General features: G+C 32.2%; 1 protein-coding gene across 1 annotated transcript in view; it reads right to left on the reverse strand.

Moving 5' to 3' along the window:
• The window catches only part of WRN (Werner syndrome RecQ like helicase), a 112,598-nt gene that overhangs the window by 36,387 nt on the left and 55,094 nt on the right, over window positions 1-21,117 (reverse strand). The window contains exons 17-22 of the mRNA XM_006916330.3: window positions 20,378-20,484; window positions 15,525-15,712; window positions 14,172-14,346; window positions 10,076-10,257; window positions 2,811-2,912; window positions 2,435-2,527 (exon numbers count right to left, since the gene is read on the reverse strand). Of these exons, the coding sequence (XP_006916392.1) occupies window positions 2,435-2,527; window positions 2,811-2,912; window positions 10,076-10,257; window positions 14,172-14,346; window positions 15,525-15,712; window positions 20,378-20,484 (847 nt within the window). The remainder of the gene's footprint in view (window positions 1-2,434; window positions 2,528-2,810; window positions 2,913-10,075; window positions 10,258-14,171; window positions 14,347-15,524; window positions 15,713-20,377; window positions 20,485-21,117) is intronic.

The following is a 21,117-nucleotide window of genomic DNA, read 5'->3' on the forward strand; positions in this document are numbered from 1 at the left end:
CTATCCTCTTGGTGAAGAAACTATTTATTACTACATAGAGAATATCTCATCTTTAATAATACTTCATTTGTCTAATAGTGATACAGCTACCACAACCAGGTATACGGTTAATTCAACTAGATATACCATTTGTTTTATTTTTTCAATTAACAGTGAAATCGATTGTGTGTGTATATGTGTGTGTATCTCTCTCTGTGTCTGTATAAAGTTTTACAAATTTGAACACATCCAAGGATTCATATGCATAGACTCATCTAACTACTCCCACAATCAGCTACCATCACCACAATCAAGACACACAACAAATCCATCACTGCAAAATACTCCCTTGTGCTATTCCTTTGTAATCATATCCTCCCCCTCCTTCTGGAAACCACTGATCTTTTCTTTATCCCTACAGTATTGTCTTATGTTTGAGAGGATATCATATAAATGGGGTCATACTATAGAAATGGCATTATTTCTTCTTGTAAATGTTTGGTATAATTTGCCTTTGAAACCATTTGGGCTAGGTAATTTTATTTTCAGGTTTTTAACAAAGATCTCATTTCTTTAACAGTTGTAGGACAAATCAGGTTATCTATTGCACTGTGGGTGAGTTTTGTTAGCTTGAGGGTCTCAAGAAATCGCTCTATTTCATCTAAGTTATTAGATGAAATAACTCAGTGCATGAATGTACATGCACTGAGTTATTCATAGTGTTTCCTTATTATCCTTTTAATATCTGCTAGGTTTATAGTGAAATTCCTTTTATTCCTGATATTGGTAATCTGTGTGTCCTCTCTTTTTCTTTCTTTGTTAGAAGCTTCCATCAATTTTATTGACATTTTCAAAGGCTGAGCTTTTGAGTTCATTAGTTTTCTCTACTGTTTTTGTTTTCTATTTCATTAGTTTATGCTCATATCTTTCCTTCTGCTTCCTTTTAGCTTACTTTGCTCTTTTTTTCTTCTTAAAATGGAAGCTTAATTACTGATTTGAAACTTCTATTGTATTTAATGCTCTAAATTTCCCGCTCAGTATTGCTTTAGCTGCTGTATCCCATATATTTTATATCTTCATTTCATTCCATTCAAAATATTTTCCGATTTACCCCGAGAATTCCTCTTTGGGTTATTTAGTAGTGTGTTATTTAATTGCCAAATATTTGGAGACTTTCCTGTCATCTTTCTGTTATTGATTTCTATTTTCATTCCATTATAGTCAGAAAATATACTCTGTATAATTCTTTTAAATTTAAAGTTTATGACCCAGAATATGGTTTATATTTGTGAATGTTACATATGCACCCAAAAATAATGCGTATTCTGCTGTTGCTGGGCAGTATGCTCTATACGATTAAATCCAGTTTGTTGACACTTCTGTTCATTTCTCCTATCTTCTTACGGATTTTCTACTAGTTCTATTACTTCCTGAGTGAAGATGTTAAAGTCACCAACTATAACTATGAATTTCTCTATTTCTCCTTTCAATTCTGTCAGTTCTTTTGTTAAGTATATACACACTTGGCTTTATGTGTTCTTGGATATGATGGTTAATTTTATGTGTCAACTTGGCCTGGCTATGGTGCTCAGTTGTTTGGTCAAACACTATAGTCCAGATGTTATTATAAAGGTATTTCGTAGATGGGATTATATTTACTATCAGTTGCTTTAAGTAAAGAAGATTATCCTTGATAATATGAGTGGGTCTCGTCCAAGCAGATGAAGGTCTTAAAGAGCAAAGACAGGTTAGCTACAAAATGAGGAATTTGGACTCAAGACTGTTAACGCAAAATCCGGCCCAATTTTCTGGCCTGTCAGCTTGCCCTACATATTTCAGGCTTGCCAGCCTCCACAATTGCATGAACCAATTCCTTAAAATCAACCAATCAATCAATCAATCTGTGCGTTTGTGTGTGTGTGTGTGTGTGTGTGTGTGTCAGGAGAACCCTTAGTGACACATTGGTAGACTGATCCTTTTATCATCATGTAATATCTTTCTTCATCTCCGGTAATATTCTTTCTCCAAAGTCTCCACTGTCTATCAAAATAATAATTCCAGCTTTCTTTCGATTAATGTTTTCGTGGTATTAGTTTTTATCCTTTTATTTTTAACTACTTAAATAATTATACCTGTAGTGGATTTCTTATGAACAGAATATAAATGAGTCATATTTTTAAACCAAATCTAACAATATAAACTTTTAAATGGTGTTTTAGACTATTTATATTTGATGTTACTATTGATATGTTTAGATTTAGGTCTATCATTTTATTGGTTTGTGTATTTATAAAGCAAAATATTACTTCCTTTGTCATCTACTTACATAAATAAGTTCACTATTTTGTTTAACTAAAACTGCAATACATATTGTTAAACAAAAACTGAATTAAAAGTATTTGCAAAGGAGGAGAAACAAAGTCTTTTAGAATGTCCATCTAGAAGAAATCTTTACCTGGATTTGCAATTATCACAGCATTTTTCAGTTCCCATAATACCCGAGGAGGCCTTTCGTAGTTGTTTGTCTTCAAAATGAGATAAGATGATTCTACTCAAGAGAAAATTTAAAATTAAATAAAAGAACAAAAACGTATATGTTAAATTCATTGCTGAAAATCATGAGGTGAAATCATCATTTATTGATTCACGTGGGACCTCATTATTTGGCTTCAGTTTACTTAAAAAAAAAAAACATTGCCTTAAAAATTAAGCACATATGTAACACCAACAAAATATTGTTTTTAAATATTCCTAATTATTTTGCAAAACTTTTTTCTTAAAAGAGCAGCATCCATAAATCCATGCTATTAATTGATATAAATAATACATACCGTCGCCTACAACTGCTGGAATGAAGATATTTTTCCATCTTTGCCAACATCTTTAATTTGTATAATCGAAATTTTTCATTCTGTATCTCACTAAGACGATACCTATCAATTAAAAATATCACAGGAATATATAAATTGCATTAGAGATTTTTACTTTGTTTACTTATTACTGTTTATTTTTCATAACCTATAACAACACCCACATCCCTATCAAGACAAAGAACATTTCTATCATCCCAGAAAGTTATTGTGTGTCCCTTCGCAGTCAAGTCCTCTACAAGAGGCAAGCATTTTTCTGATTTTTTTATGAATAAAGTTTTGAAAGAATTCACCTATGTCCAAGCATCAATTTTTTAGCTGCCTTAGAAAAATTATTATAAACCCTAAAGTTTTTCATTTTAATTTATGCTACATGCTTTTTGGCAATCTTTCTACTATATATGAATTTTTACTTCTTCCCAGTAAAAGGTTATTCTTTATTTAAATTTATTTTATATGAGAAACTAAAAGCACCTATGTAAGCACCTATGATCCAAATATTAACCTAGATCCCTACTGGCTCTTCAGAGGACCTCTCAGCTCTTTAAAACTATCTCTTTGTATGATAGGGTATTATGAGATACCAGTAAAGTATCAGAATTAATTTCCTTCTTCAAACAATTACAACTGATTTTTTTCAAAAATACTAAATTTATTTAAAACTGTTAAATAAATCTAAAATATATTTGTTTGTTTTAAAGTTAATGCTGCTATACCTCATCCTGATTCTGTTAATTCTAGTTTTCTGTAAAGAAATTCCATGAATATCAGATATCAGATGATGACAATTGCCCAAATAGCTTTCCAAGAATTCTTTCCAAGAATAAACAGAAGTCTGAGTTGAACAGGTTTCAGATATTTCAAAAGAAAACAATGATTCACCTATAAGATCCTCATCAAAATGGGCCTCATCAAAATGGGCCTCACTCATGAATATTTTGACTATCCACCCTTCTGAATGATAAAAAGACCTCTGGTACAATTTTCAAGGATGACACCAACAGGGAATCTAGTTAAGTGAGTTCTAGAAAGTCTGAACACACAAATGATCTCTTATTCAAAAACATTATCATCTGACACCACTAACCACCCTTCCATACATAGGTATACTTTGGAGATACTGCAGGTTCGATTCCAGACCACTGCAATAAAGTAAGTACCACAATAAAGCAAGCATAAACTTTTTGCTGGCGGAGAGTCTTGCTTTTAATTTTGTAAAAAATGCAATATCCATGAAGCGCAATAAAGCAAAGTGCAATAAAACAAGATATGCCCGTAATTTCCTTAAAAGTCTCTTCCAGTTATTGACTCTAGTTCCTGGGTTAGCGTCTAACTTCATTCTTCCTAGGTCATGCACTGAAAAATAGTTCCTCTTTTGCTTTATTTGTTTAGCTCACCATCTTCTCAGAAAGAATAAAGAAAACAAATGCCTACACTCTTAAGAACTACATTCTTTCTTACATTTTGTTCTGATGACCTACATTTAACTAATCTTATAAGAGTCAGTAACAAATTTAAGAAAATAAAATTACAAGTCTCTAACATCAAATCAAATGAATATTCTTCTTTGGGGACTATTACAATAGTTAAAATACAATATTTCACAGAATAAAAACAAGTGGAAAAAGAAGAAAAATTCTAAAAACAAGATCATAAATAGAAATCAGTTGGAGCCAGCAGAAGATTTATTAAATTGAGATTAACTTGCAAATTACTCCCTTAAAAATTACAATAAAACTATTGGGTTTGACTGTTTAAAATAATAGCAAAAGCAGACATTGAGACTTTGCTAAGGGTATGGCTTCTGCAATATGAAATGTAAAATTACACACTTACGTTGATGACAAGTTTCTTCTCTCAGTCATAGGATTCTAGCATAGAATAGACTCTAAACATTTTGTGAATTATAGTGACCTTTGCAGTTGAGAACTAGACTCCATTTATTCTAAAACTTTTTGTCTTTTCTAATAGAAGAGGTTTGTCACAAAGATGACACAGATGCATCCTCAATCCTTGCTGAATTCTTTATCTTGATTAACCCTAGTTTTATTTCCCTTAGGATGGATGCAAAGAACAATCTGTCTATACTAAAGACTCAAGTATGAGTTTTTTGGCACCACTATTCATTACTAATCATTGAGACTTCCTGTCAAATCTTAATGAGAAAATCATTTAAAATATCTTTTGAGACCCAGAAAAATAGGAAACTGCCTCTATGGTTAAACCTGCAAAGAAAGCCACAATATAAAACTCAGGATGTTAAGTCTTTAGCACCTTTAGTTTAATGTACAAATAAAATAAGTACTGGTAGGAATCAACTTATGTTTGACACAATACCAAACTTACCAGCAGCATGCAGAACTGTGTTCTACCCCAATTGTTTTAAATTAGTTTATAAAAAAATTTTACCTAGACACTAGTGTCAAAAGGAAAACAACAGTTGTTCTGTTAAGGAGATGATTTTATTGACTCTATGTTAAGAAATAAAAGCTACTGACTACTCTTAAAAGGAAGAGCTTAAAATTTATAGCAAACATTTTGACTAAATTAATCTCTGTTCTTCTTTCGGATCTCAACTTACCCTATCACTTCCTGAAGGAGGACTTACCTGACCTTTGCGACTTGATAAACACATACCCCGTTATATACTCACTACTCAATGCCACTTTCCTTCATAGCGTTTAACGCAGTTGTAATTTTACATATATTTCCATGATCTCTTTTTTAAAAACTTCTGATTATTAAAATTTTCAAACACAAAAAGAGAATAGTAAAATGAACCCTAGTTGTATGATTCTATGTTTAAGATCTGCCATTCCTGTTATACAGTAAGCACTATGAAAACAAGTACCGCATCTTTTATTTATCACTGTAACCCCAGCAATGGAGCATAATGCTTGGATTATAGAGGGCACTAAAAAAAAGCTTTGTTAAATGATGAACAAATTAAAATCCATAGTTGTATGATTCTATGTTTAAGATCTGCCATTCCTGTTATACAGTAAGCACTATGAAAACAAGTACCGCATCTTTTATTTATCACTGTAACCCCAGCAATGGAGCATAATGCTTGGATTATAGAGGGCACTAAAAAAAAGCTTTGTTAAATGATGAACAAATTAAAACTGTATTGGATAGGCACTCTCATCATTTTAATAAAATGGACTAATATGTCCACATTCAAGGGCTCAATTTATTCAGCTACGTGGAGGTCCATTTTGAAAATATTTCATCTTGGCAAGCCCATCAGTTATTATATATGTTTTTTTCCCTGAGTTTCCCCCCGCCCCCCATAGATGAGAGAACCAGTTGCTAAACACTATCTCTAAAATTTTTGCAAGGTGACGTTTTCCTTTCCAATATAAATCTCACAGAACTTAAGTGCCAACAAAATGCCTGATTAGTATTTAAGTAAAATGGTTTTGCTGTATTTAAACACTGAACACAAAATATTTTCTTCAGGACAGTCAACCAACCAGTACAGTGCAACATGATTATTCACACACTGTCAAGGACTGGCATGTTCTCATAGAACTAACAAAGAAAACAAATGGTAAAGACAGCCAAATAAGGACTGGCACAAGTCATTTGGAATAAGCAGCATTAGAGGATGGAAGAAAAAAACCAATAACAAAATTAATGGTATCCGAAGTAACTGTGGCTGAAGATATATCAAAGATTGAGAGGACTTGAGGAGAGGAAAAACAACTCATGGATACACAATATTAGGAAAGTATTATATAGGATCTATGTTACATTCTTAGTATAGTCCTGATTTAGTAAATACTTCAAACTGAATAACAATTATGGCTGAAATAGGTCGTCTCCTCTGATTGGCAGCACTTACCCACAAACATTCTTAGATGTCCTCTGTTTTGTTTTGGTTTTAAATGCAGTTATACACATTACTTGAAATTCTGGATGCTGCCTCAAATACTTTCAAAGCTTATACGGAAAAAAAGAAAGAAATCTGCAAGAGTAAAAGCAATAAATGTTTTTACCTATTTAAGTTAATGTCTGCTGGAGCCCAGAGTACGTGACAAGAACTTTGAAGTCCATCGCGGCCAGCTCTACCAATTTCCTGGTAATATGATTCCATTTCCTTAGGAGCACCATAATGAATGACTTTGCGAATGTCTGCTTTATTAATGCCCATTCCAAAAGCTATGGTAGCTACGACACACTGAGAATAAATAACAACGCAGTTTGACGAAACATTTAGCAAAACTAAAATCTTACATTTTTTCCTTTTAATAAGAATAATTAAGTTAATTAGCTAAAATCCCTGGCATGAAACTGAATTTAATATAATTTCAACAAATCATTTATAGATTAAAAGATTACCTGTCTAATTTATAGATTAAGGATCAGTGATCATAAAATAGGACTTATGTTCCCTCTCTACAAAAAGTAGCAAATAAAATGGTTTCTCTACTTATAAGTACAAGATACAAAAGAGGTTTAAAATATTTATTTTATTAAATGAGACTTTTGTGTTATTATGACGTTTCAAGAGTCCTTCCCTGATTGCACAGTATCTTAATATTTTCTAGCATTGTTCTAAGATTGAAGGAAGTGTCTCATTAAAGATGATAAAATGAAATATGAATTTATCTCTGCATCTTTAAACAAATAAAATTGGTAAAATAGCTAATATATATCAATATACTGGAATGTGATTTACATAATTGGAGAAATTTTAGGGAAGAATTAGTAACAAGAACACAAAAAACTAAAAAGTACTAACAATAAGAATACAAGATGTATAAGAAAAGTAACTGTAATATACTACATGGCTTAGTGATAAAAAGCATTCACAGAGAAATATGTATATATAATATTTGAATATATATATTGATCTAACTGAAATTATAATATTAATATTGGGAGGAAAGGGAGTTAGAAGTCCATGAGTAGGATGAGAAGGGCAGGAAGGGATGTGAAAAAGAGCTAAACTTTCATGTTTCATAGTGGGGAGTCAATAGATAATGCCTAAAATTAATAAACAAGTAAAAAACTAAGTAGTAGCAGTAAGGAAATTATTGTAAGATATAGTAGTAAACACCAAAAAAATAAACTAAAAGAATTGGAATGGGAAATATAAGTAGGGAAGGAATAAGGGGCTATGCTTTTCAGAGTAAGCACTGCAAAACTATTTGGTTCTTTAAACTTCGTGCATGTGTAACTTTAAAATTAAAGTGCCATTTAAAAATAATAAGATGGACCAAGAGTATCAAAAAAAAAGAAAAAAGAAAAAAAAAAGAAAATGCTGAACAAATAAAAGGAAGTATAATAAAGGTGAGAAAATATAAGTATAGGAATGAAAATATATTAAAAAGGTTTGAGTGACTATGACTAATCAATTTTGCTATATTTAAAAGTGAATAAGCAACATAATTCAATTATCTTTTAAAGTTATTTCTTATTCAATCTTTCCAGCTTTATTGAGATATAACTGACATATAACACTGTGTAAGTTTAAGAGGTATAATGTGATGATTTGATATACATCCATATTGTGAAATGATTACCACAATAAGGTTACTTAACACATCTATCACCTCACATAGTTACCATTTGTGTGTGAGTGTGTGTGGTGAGAACTTTTAAGATTTAATTTTTATAATATGATATTGTTCTTAGATGAGATCAACCTATTCTATTCTCTCAGGTGTAAATACAGATATTTTACCAAATAATTCAAAACCTAATCCCAGAAAGGAAAGAAATTCAAGCCATCTTGAAAAGGCAAATAAAATACAAAAAAAAAACCATAAAACTAAAAGTCTGGATTAAAAGAATAAATGGTCACAGACTAAAAATACAAATCTACATCTGAAGATGGTTAGATTTGGTTATGAACAATCAGAAAGAAAAAAAAGTTTTTCTAAATTATCAAATAGAAAATACTAAGATTGTAAGCATCACTCAATCCAAGACATTAAGAGCTAGGGAGGTAAGCTAGGAAGATCGGCTCTACTTTTAGGCTTACACTAAAGTATAAATCCACTGTAAAAAGATAAGAGAATAAGTATCTAGAATTCTGCGTACATAGGCATTCAGTAGGCACTCAATAAATACTCAATGGTAATGCCAAAAGCACCAGACCATTCTATATAGATAAGGAAATGTATTTTCTTCATCTTGAGGTGTCTGAGAATTCTCAACAAATTAAAATCCATAGTTGTATGATTCTATGTTTAAGATCTGCCATTCCTGTTATACAGTAAGCACTATGAAAACAAGTACCGCATCTTTTATTTATCACTGTAACCCCAGCAATGGAGCATAATGCTTGGATTATAGAGGGCACTAAAAAAAAGCTTTGTTAAATGATGAACAAATTAAAACTGTATTGGATAGGCACTCTCATCATTTTAATAAAATGGACTAATATGTCCACATTCAAGGGCTCAATTTATTCAGCTACGTGGAGGTCCATTTTGAAAATATTTCATCTTGGCAAGCCCATCAGTTATTATATATGTTTTTTTCCCTGAGTTTCCCCCCGCCCCCCATAGATGAGAGAACCAGTTGCTAAACACTATCTCTAAAATTTTTGCAAGGTGACGTTTTCCTTTCCAATATAAATCTCACAGAACTTAAGTGCCAACAAAATGCCTGATTAGTATTTAAGTAAAATGGTTTTGCTGTATTTAAACACTGAACACAAAATATTTTCTTCAGGACAGTCAACCAACCAGTACAGTGCAACATGATTATTCACACACTGTCAAGGACTGGCATGTTCTCATAGAACTAACAAAGAAAACAAATGGTAAAGACAGCCAAATAAGGACTGGCACAAGTCATTTGGAATAAGCAGCATTAGAGGATGGAAGAAAAAAACCAATAACAAAATTAATGGTATCCGAAGTAACTGTGGCTGAAGATATATCAAAGATTGAGAGGACTTGAGGAGAGGAAAAACAACTCATGGATACACAATATTAGGAAAGTATTATATAGGATCTATGTTACATTCTTAGTATAGTCCTGATTTAGTAAATACTTCAAACTGAATAACAATTATGGCTGAAATAGGTCGTCTCCTCTGATTGGCAGCACTTACCCACAAACATTCTTAGATGTCCTCTGTTTTGTTTTGGTTTTAAATGCAGTTATACACATTACTTGAAATTCTGGATGCTGCCTCAAATACTTTCAAAGCTTATACGGAAAAAAAGAAAGAAATCTGCAAGAGTAAAAGCAATAAATGTTTTTACCTATTTAAGTTAATGTCTGCTGGAGCCCAGAGTACGTGACAAGAACTTTGAAGTCCATCGCGGCCAGCTCTACCAATTTCCTGGTAATATGATTCCATTTCCTTAGGAGCACCATAATGAATGACTTTGCGAATGTCTGCTTTATTAATGCCCATTCCAAAAGCTATGGTAGCTACGACACACTGAGAATAAATAACAACGCAGTTTGACGAAACATTTAGCAAAACTAAAATCTTACATTTTTTCCTTTTAATAAGAATAATTAAGTTAATTAGCTAAAATCCCTGGCATGAAACTGAATTTAATATAATTTCAACAAATCATTTATAGATTAAAAGATTACCTGTCTAATTTATAGATTAAGGATCAGTGATCATAAAATAGGACTTATGTTCCCTCTCTACAAAAAGTAGCAAATAAAATGGTTTCTCTACTTATAAGTACAAGATACAAAAGAGGTTTAAAATATTTATTTTATTAAATGAGACTTTTGTGTTATTATGACGTTTCAAGAGTCCTTCCCTGATTGCACAGTATCTTAATATTTTCTAGCATTGTTCTAAGATTGAAGGAAGTGTCTCATTAAAGATGATAAAATGAAATATGAATTTATCTCTGCATCTTTAAACAAATAAAATTGGTAAAATAGCTAATATATATCAATATACTGGAATGTGATTTACATAATTGGAGAAATTTTAGGGAAGAATTAGTAACAAGAACACAAAAAACTAAAAAGTACTAACAATAAGAATACAAGATGTATAAGAAAAGTAACTGTAATATACTACATGGCTTAGTGATAAAAAGCATTCACAGAGAAATATGTATATATAATATTTGAATATATATATTGATCTAACTGAAATTATAATATTAATATTGGGAGGAAAGGGAGTTAGAAGTCCATGAGTAGGATGAGAAGGGCAGGAAGGGATGTGAAAAAGAGCTAAACTTTCATGTTTCATAGTGGGGAGTCAATAGATAATGCCTAAAATTAATAAACAAGTAAAAAACTAAGTAGTAGCAGTAAGGAAATTATTGTAAGATATAGTAGTAAACACCAAAAAAATAAACTAAAAGAATTGGAATGGGAAATATAAGTAGGGAAGGAATAAGGGGCTATGCTTTTCAGAGTAAGCACTGCAAAACTATTTGGTTCTTTAAACTTCGTGCATGTGTAACTTTAAAATTAAAGTGCCATTTAAAAATAATAAGATGGACCAAGAGTATCAAAAAAAAAGAAAAAAGAAAAAAAAAGAAAATGCTGAACAAATAAAAGGAAGTATAATAAAGGTGAGAAAATATAAGTATAGGAATGAAAATATATTAAAAAGGTTTGAGTGACTATGACTAATCAATTTTGCTATATTTAAAAGTGAATAAGCAACATAATTCAATTATCTTTTAAAGTTATTTCTTATTCAATCTTTCCAGCTTTATTGAGATATAACTGACATATAACACTGTGTAAGTTTAAGAGGTATAATGTGATGATTTGATATACATCCATATTGTGAAATGATTACCACAATAAGGTTACTTAACACATCTATCACCTCACATAGTTACCATTTGTGTGTGAGTGTGTGTGGTGAGAACTTTTAAGATTTAATTTTTATAATATGATATTGTTCTTAGATGAGATCAACCTATTCTATTCTCTCAGGTGTAAATACAGATATTTTACCAAATAATTCAAAACCTAATCCCAGAAAGGAAAGAAATTCAAGCCATCTTGAAAAGGCAAATAAAATACAAAAAAAAACCCATAAAACTAAAAGTCTGGATTAAAAGAATAAATGGTCACAGACTAAAAATACAAATCTACATCTGAAGATGGTTAGATTTGGTTATGAACAATCAGAAAGAAAAAAAAGTTTTTCTAAATTATCAAATAGAAAATACTAAGATTGTAAGCATCACTCAATCCAAGACATTAAGAGCTAGGGAGGTAAGCTAGGAAGATCGGCTCTACTTTTAGGCTTACACTAAAGTATAAATCCACTGTAAAAAGATAAGAGAATAAGTATCTAGAATTCTGCGTACATAGGCATTCAGTAGGCACTCAATAAATACTCAATGGTAATGCCAAAAGCACCAGACCATTCTATATAGATAAGGAAATGTATTTTCTTCATCTTGAGGTGTCTGAGAATTCTCAATTCAAATATGAAACTTTTGAATTATTCATAATGGCAAAGGAGGAGTACACTGGGCAGTTGTCAGACACAACAGAACTTCTGATGTCAATCTAGCGTGACATGATCACTATTATTAATTTTCATAATGTGGATAAAAATTTGTGACATCCTGCCATAGAAAAGGGAAAATATAGCAGCACATACATACATATACCCTTCTAGATATTAGGTATGATTAGTGATTGCTGTGATGTTTTTAAAGCCATATTTCAAAGCATTGTTTCGATGAAGCTGTGTATTGGGAGGAAACCCAGACGCATCCAACAAAGTCTCCCAACAAACATCATATAGGTAAAGTCTGTACTCTCTCATGTCTTTAGGAGATGTTTCTACCTAAATGAAAAATTAGTACTATATCATGACAGAAGAAATCATTGTTCAGTTAATGGCTCAAACATCAATTGTTAATATTCAATAAGCAGCAGCTAATCAACTTTATCTGATATTTTCAAGCTCCTGAGATAATAGAATGAAAATATAATGTGGGTAAAATCACTGTTCTAGGCAGTTGTGATACCTATTCCTATGTTTGGAAAGAAGAGGAAGGAAGAGAATGGATATTTTCAGGCAGGTATGCATTACATCACAACAACGCACAGTGAGTTTTACAGACAGCACATACGAACCAGACCTAAGGTAGTTGTTTGAACAATGTGGGTTTGAGGTGGTTAACAACTACATATAATAGGGACGGCTGGATAGAGAGGAAATGAATGACCTATTGCACAGAAAAATGCAAAGCAGAAGTTTATCTCTTAACTTGCTAGTCCACAGGCACATGGTGACAGAGTATGGATATGATGTTGACAGGATGAAGTTGTTGATTTAAACCTATTAAGGTGGCTTGAATTTAAATCTTCCCAAATATTCTGTATTAAACTCACCGAACCAGAATTCCAATCATTACAGATTGGAATTATTTCTTGATTGCAATCGCTACAGGAATGTCAGCTGTAGCATTTCACAATGCCTTCATCAGTTTTTCTCCTTCAGTTTTCATCTTCAGTTTTTCTCCTTCAAATCAAACCTACTTAGTGCTGCCAGCCTAATGTTTCTATAATACTATTATCTTGCTCAAAAACACAGAATAGTCTGTTGTGATGATTTTCAAACTCTATTCTATGGAGCTCTGAGGGGACTGCCTTAGAGACAGGGAGGCTCTTGGACCCCTTTCTCTCTCACATCAAATTCAACAAGGATTATTCTACTCTAATCTCTTTTACCTAATAGATAAAATTTCATTTAAATAAAAACTTCTAAGGCTAAAGTAGTCTGGAAAACCACACTGATCCCAGCCTGTCTCTTTGCAAGTTTTGAAGCTCTCTATAACCTGGCCAACCAACCCATTCAACTTTCTCATAAGTCTCTAACAGTTCCTCCCTGCATTTATACCTTTACTTTGAGCAATTCCTACTCCACATACCCTTTCTCTACAACCATCCCAAACTACTCACAATTTCCTGAACCCAGTATACACTCTCATACCACAGTGCTTTGCAGATATTAGTCCTTATTCCTGGAATTCTATAATCAGTTCCTTTTCCCTCTTCACCTACTGGCCTTGCACACATGACAAACTTCTATTCACTTTTCATACTCTACTCAAATCGCTTCTTCCTGAATGGACCATCCCCATCACACAACCTACCTTAACAGCTAGTATTCTCTCCTCTGTGCACCAAAGCACTACGTACAGGCTACTACTTATACTAGTCTGCAATTGTTTGCTCAAGTGTCTATCTCCTCACATCATACATTGATTCCCTTTATCGGAGGGACTGTTTTATGCTCAATACAAAGAAGCTATTAAAAAAAGATTTGGTAAATAAATATTAGAGAAGTATCTGTTTCCACTGTGGGGCATTGAGAGTAATGATGATCAATCTTCACACCTGAATTTCATCTCTCATGAACCTATGATGAACAGCTTTCCTTGAGTTAATAGTCATGCCTGCGTGGTATGTTCCACAGGTTAACTTCAGTTTCCTAAGTTCATCTGTAACTCGTTCTGTCATTTTTCTGGAAGGACAATAAATGATGGTTGGACCTTCAAATTCCCAGGCAGAACTAAAGGAAAAAGGAACATAAGAACAAATAGGATGTCATATTGTCACAAAAAAACAAACAAACAAAAAAAGTAAACACTTTCAAAATGGAGAGAGTTATTATGAGAAAGTACCACAGAGACTGGGAACAATATGGACTGAAAAGGATCACGGATTAGGGAGGTAGATCATGATCTGATTGAGGAGACTCCGGCCTAAATTAAACAGCCTTCTTCAAGAGAACAATCTTCCTTTAGGATGGGAGGGAAGTAAAGTACAATGAGTCTTGAATTCAGAGAGATCACTAAAACAGCCAGACCACTCAGAATGTATGCATTACATTCTTGTTTTATTCTGAATATAAGACAATCAAGCCAATAGCAAATCCTACATTTAAATTCATCCTAAAGGCACTCAAGAATTATTATTGGGTTTCCTTAAGCTAGGATCGATCTTTTTTTTAAATACCTTTCCAAAAAGGAAAACACTAATGATATTCTTTAAACTCTATTTGACTAGATTTATTTTGTGTTCGTATTGGTAGAACAAAGATTATTTCCATTTATTCTGACCTAAAACTGCATTTCATAACATGTGGTCAGCTTTTCACTGAGCAGACAGATCAGGGAATAAGGCTATCGGAAGCTTCTCAGGATACATTTAAAATGTCTTCAGACAAATAGGGAGAAGTACTAATGACAGTTTTTTCATCATTAAAATGAAAATAACATGTAGCTTACAGAGCATTTATAAGAATTAAACTAGATCACTTATGTAAAGTACCTAGGATAGTCCTCGGCACATGATGTGGGCTCAAAAGTGTTTATTATTAAAATGAATTTTTAAAATTACCTAATACTCAAATTGGTCATATAATTAGTAAACTAGATAGAATTCAGATAAAAGCTTATTGTGTTTTTATTGTTTACCTCTCAATTACTAAGAGTGTATGTTCTGTTCAAGCAACAGTATGGAATATAAAAATACTAGAAGAATTAGTTTCTGACGTCAAAAATAGACTTTTTCTCCAATCACTGTCTTGATTATATAATACCATACTTGATTTAAATCAAAGCTAAATGGAATTTGAAATATGTTAAAATATGCATTCAAAGGAAATAGTAAAAAAATTTAAAAAATAATAATTTTTTGAAAAAGAAGGAAACAGTTACCAAAATTTATCAACTATGAAATCCCCACCTTGTCTTTCGGACAAGAAATTGCTTCAGATTCTGAAGGATGTTTCCTGTTTTTCGTCCAACTTCTAAATACAAGTTTGGTCGATCGAAACCAGTACAAGTAATCTGAGGATCCTTCAGGTTTAAGCACCGTACAATGTCTTCCCGGACTGAAGAACTTGCAGTAGCAGTGAGCGCTACTATTGGAACCTGCATGAAACAGTTGATTTTTAAAAAAGGAGAGAGCTCATTAATTTCTAACAATTCTACCACCCTCTTACAGAAAGACTGGAAGATAGGAGAAACAGTATTGAAAATGCAACTTTAACCTAGAACCACTCCCAAAACTGTGCAGCTGGCTGCAGAGACATCTTGGAATATATTAAATAAATCAGAGCTCACAGCACAGAACCTTCCAAACACTCAACTACACTCTGAATAGTTATTCTGCCAGGCCTAACTCACCTGGTTTCCCCCCCATGCTCCCTCCCACACACTTGCTTGGTAAGAACTGCACACCTCAAACTCTCCCCTCCATGCACCTCCCTGCCTCAAAAAACAAACAAATAAAAAAATACATAAATTTTTAAAAATTAAGAAAAAAATGCAACTTTAAAATCATTCCTTTTAAAAAAAGAAAAAACTTCCTATTTATGTGTTTCTCAGCCTCTGAATACATTTACTTTTTTAAAACCAGAAATCATTTAAATAACATACTAAATCCATTAGATTTCTAAATGTAATCTACTTTGTCTTATTAGATTAAAGCTACTTATTAGTTATCTACCTCTTCATTTATTATTTTTAACATTATAATACTGTTGATATAAACAGGGGTATGCCTTATTTTTATTAACCTGTAATTCACAAATTATAAACTCTTTCATTCACTGAAAATCTAATTATACAAAGCAGGAGTCTTTTTTTGTCTCCTATACTAAATGTACTGGTTTCAGATCCAGAAGCAAAGCTCTCATTGACCTGGATAACCTCTCTCCAGTTTTACTAAGTTAATCATGGCATATATAAATAAAAAAAAAAAATGCATAAAATGAAACATTTATTGTTAACTGATTCCTTGAGCAACCAAGTCATGTTCTATTTTCAGTCTAGCAAAGATATTTTGACTGGATTAGCAGCCAAAGTAGGAGACACAGCATGTATTAGGAAAAACATGAATATGTAACCTTTCAGAACTTCTGAAGTAAGATAACAACATACCTCCCATGAAACTAGATTTAACATTCTGTCCCCGTTATCATAGGGAGTTATAATCAATTATGCTATTATTTCATAATCAGAAAAAATGGACCAAGTCTTAAAGTTATTCCTAAATCATTAGCTGTTGTATATTCAAAAATACAACTTTCTTAAAATATTCTTTTTGGCCTACTATAAATATAATAATTAATCTTCTGATAAAATAGCTCCTCGAATACATTGCATTTACCCGAAAAATCGGTTTAAGCAATTTTCTTATATGTAAGTGAAAGTTTATGTGCAGTTTGTAAAACACCATTATAGAATTTGAAAAACAATTTATTAAAAAATAAAAACTACTTTTACAATCAATATCGCTTCACTGAATTAAAAATTATCTCAAAGATCATGTAAAAAGTATCAATTAAGTTTGGGAGTAGTTTTTGTAAATAGAAAAAAATTGTATCAAAACCAATCTGAGCAGGTAATTTGCATTTTTGAATTCTCTATCCTTAAATTTTGTGATATTATTTAAAATAGTAACCCCAAATTAACTTGATTGATTTTTGGCTTACAATCAGATGGTTCTCTGAATTTAGAGAGTGTCTGCCTAACAACTTATAGATGAATAGGCAAATTTATAAAGAAGTTAGTATCTCTAATCAAGCATATACATACACACACACATTTAATGAAAATATTTATATCAAATATAAGGCTGAGAATAAGAAAAGTTTAAGTATTAGTTCTTAGGAAATACACATTTTCACCCTCACAACAACGAAGAATTTCCATTAAATGTAAGTGCTTTATTCATACAATTTATAAACGCACTAATAAAATACTTGTTGTTTAACTGCATATACAGATAAATAAAGAAGTTTTCAGGATCAAAAATATAAGCAAAGAGGATTTGGTTTGTTTCTAAGCAATATAATGTATGAGTGGATATGCAATGCATTTATGAAAATAAGGAAATAAGCACGAAAAATGACAGCTATTGAAGAAATTAATAGAAAAGTCAGGCAAAACAGCAGCTCAGTAGTGAAAAAAAAATCTGGCTTAGAGTTAGTTGCCTAAATTCAAATCCTGCCTTTGCCACTAACCAGATGTGAGGTTTGGGGCTGTTTATTTCACTCTATAAACAGCCACAATCTCATAGAGTTATTTTAATGACCCAATGAGATAAAACATATTATGTGCTGAACATAATGCATGGTACACCACAAGCACTCAAAAAGTTTCAGCTATTACTGATACTGTTATTGCAACGATTGAAAAGAATTCTACATAAGAACTCCAGTGACATAGGCACTACTCCCAGATTTTCCACTGACTTTGGCAAAGGCTAACTTTTCCTGGCCTCAATTCTTTCATCAAAATTTGAGATGGAGAGGAGACGCATAATGTTAGACTCTAACAAAAATTCCTGTTGTGCCACTAGAAACTGCTTATTCGAATGAACTGCTAACAATGAAAAATCATTATAAACTCACTCTTTTGTCTCCAACATTCTAGAAAGTCGTAGTTAAAAATGCTACTTCCACAACTAGAATGTGGAATAAAGTAATGGACTATGTTTAGACTTAAAGAAACAACAGTTATTTATTTCCATTTCAGAAATGAATACAATCTTTTCTCTTAGAAGCTTGTGGTGTTTTATGATGTTTAAAATTTATAAAACGGCATTAAGCTTAAAAATAACACACAGGCTGCTTACAGAAAGCAAATCTTCCTAGTTTCTAAAAGTTTACTTTAAACCATTCTAAATTGATGGAAAGCAGGCCTCAAGGTATACTGATGAGAAAGGTGACCACACATGGTGGTTTGCTGGGACACTCCCAGTGTATGCTGCTATCACAGCATCATTACTAACAGCTTGCACCTCTCAATTATCAAATGAGAACTGGTTTGGATGATAAATTATACTGTCACCTAGGTATATCAAGTTCTTAACTTATGAAACTCTTATTCTTTAAGCTGGCAAATCTTAGTTTCTTTGGTAATAAGTGGCAAGTTTTGTTAAAACAAACAACAAAATATAAATTAATCTTGTTACTATAAATTTAGGAATGAGTCACATACTTCAAAATGTAATACCTACAGATTCAGAGAATTATAACTATTTCATCTGCTTCTAAATTTGGACCATGTCGCTACTTCTAACTCTGTACTCCAAAATATGCTTCATTCATTCAGTCACTCATTACAAATAGTTACTGTCTACTATGCACTGATCTTTGTGAAAGGACTGGAGCAAAAGTAATGGAAAGAGTCATCATGTCTGATGGATATCACAGTTCTTATTTGAATTTTATAGAATTTTAAGAATGGGTTAGAGCTTTTGCCTGGCTGCTCTTGAAACTCACTTTGTCTGATTCCCTCCAGATCGTAATCTTTGTGCCAAATGGTTTAGTGATTTCTCTGCTATTTTTGAACTTACTGAAATAATGTGGTGTGAAGTACTGCAGGTTTACACCAGTTTTCCCAGTGCAACCGCTATTGGAAACGGGGAGGGTGGGGCAGGGAAAGGACTGAGAACAGTGAGGAAAATGAGAGTACTACAATCACCAGGTGGCATTTCTTACAACTTAGCTAATAAAGAGGATTCATGAAACACTAGGAGAAAAAGGTTTTCTCAGTCATTCCTGATGAATACCCTGTGCTATATTGAATCATCCCAAGAAATGAAAATGACCCAATGGAGTGTACAATCAGATAGAATAAAAGACTTAATTCAACACTGAAAAGTGTTTAAGAACTGCATAGACTATTTAAAATTCCTCTAACACAATCCTTCTAGAATCAGAGGCCTAGGAAAAGATTACAGAAAGCGATCTTCCTAGTTTCCAAAAGCTCATTTTAAACCATTCTAAATTAATGGATAGCAGTCCTCAGGGTATACTGATCTGAGTGACTTTCACCATATAAATATCTTCTTTCTCTATTACATGTACTGTTAACATTATTAATCTGTCTATATTAATTGGTATTACAGTTTCTATTTTTTATAGATATGAATCTAAAATCCTTTATTAGACTATGAACTACTTTAGGGCAGAAACTATGCTTTACACTTCTTCTTAATCATTTGCTTTAGAGACTAACACAGTGTCCTACTGTGTGGCTATTGCCCAACTCTACTACTTACTAGAAGTAACTACAGTTACTTCTCTGATTCTCAGCTTTCTCATCAGAATTCATTTATTCATTTACTCTATTATTCATGGAGAACCCACTATGTGCCAGATACTGTCCTAGATTTTATAAAACAATATATCAAAAACTCCTCCCACAAAGAATATTCTAGTAGGGAGCCACAGACAGTAGACAAAATACAGTAAGTTAACAGAGATATGTGCTATTTAAAAATAGCAAAAGAACAAAGAGAAATGTTGAGTATTGGAAAAGAGGTTACTTTGAAATTTTTCATATAGTGGCCCACGTGTCCTAAATGAAAAAGTACTATTTTAGCAAAGACCTGAGAGAAGTAAGGGATCAGACCATGTGAATTACCTAGGTGAAAAGTATTCAGCAACAAGGAAGAGTGAGAACAAAGCCCTAACATAAGTGGCATGTTTGAAGAATATCAAGGAGAACAGGGTGGCTGGAATCAAGCAAATGAGATGAGTAATAAAAGATAAGGGCAAAGATATTATACCTGGCAAAGCTTACCAATGGGAATGCTGCCTTTAGGGAACCCAAAGCCCTGAATGAATTTCTAAAATCATGTCCCCACTCAGAAATACAGTGAGCCTCATCCACAGCAATCAGGGCGATACCTATAAAAAAGAAAAATAAATAGGGAAAACAAATTAAATTTCAAAGAGAAGGAATACATTTAAAACAATATCATGCTTTTCACTTAGGATATATAAATATTACAGAAAAAAGAAGAAAATAATCGAATCAAAGTATTTGGGTCATATGAAAATATAAGCGTAAATAACATCAGATAACACCAAAAATAACTATTCAGAAGAGGAGAAATACATAGATTAAAGGCATATGAATAAAAGAAGGAAACATTTATATATTATCCAAACATATTTATTAGATTTCAGCTTTCATCATTATTCCTTAGAGAAATGAATTACTATTGTCCTCAAAGCTATCATTCGCGAATCATCTGTAATGATAATATCCTAAAACAAAAAAAAAGTTGTTCTTTTTTTCTTTGATAATACTTTTAATTTTACATCATGGACTAGCTATCAAGGGATAGAATCAGCACATTTCTAGTGAGATTACATTCATGACTATCCACGATGGTCACATATCGTATTACAGAGAGATCTTATGAAATGTCAGTACTGAAACACAGGATGACATACACATTTTCTAATGAGCAATGGTGAGGGAAGAACTAAATCTCATTATGTACAAAGTAGGTAAGAAGGAATATAATTTGTTTT

Source organism: Pteropus alecto, unplaced genomic scaffold, assembly GCF_000325575.1.
Source record: "Pteropus alecto unplaced genomic scaffold, ASM32557v1 scaffold24, whole genome shotgun sequence".
NCBI lineage: Eukaryota > Metazoa > Chordata > Mammalia > Chiroptera > Pteropodidae > Pteropus > Pteropus alecto.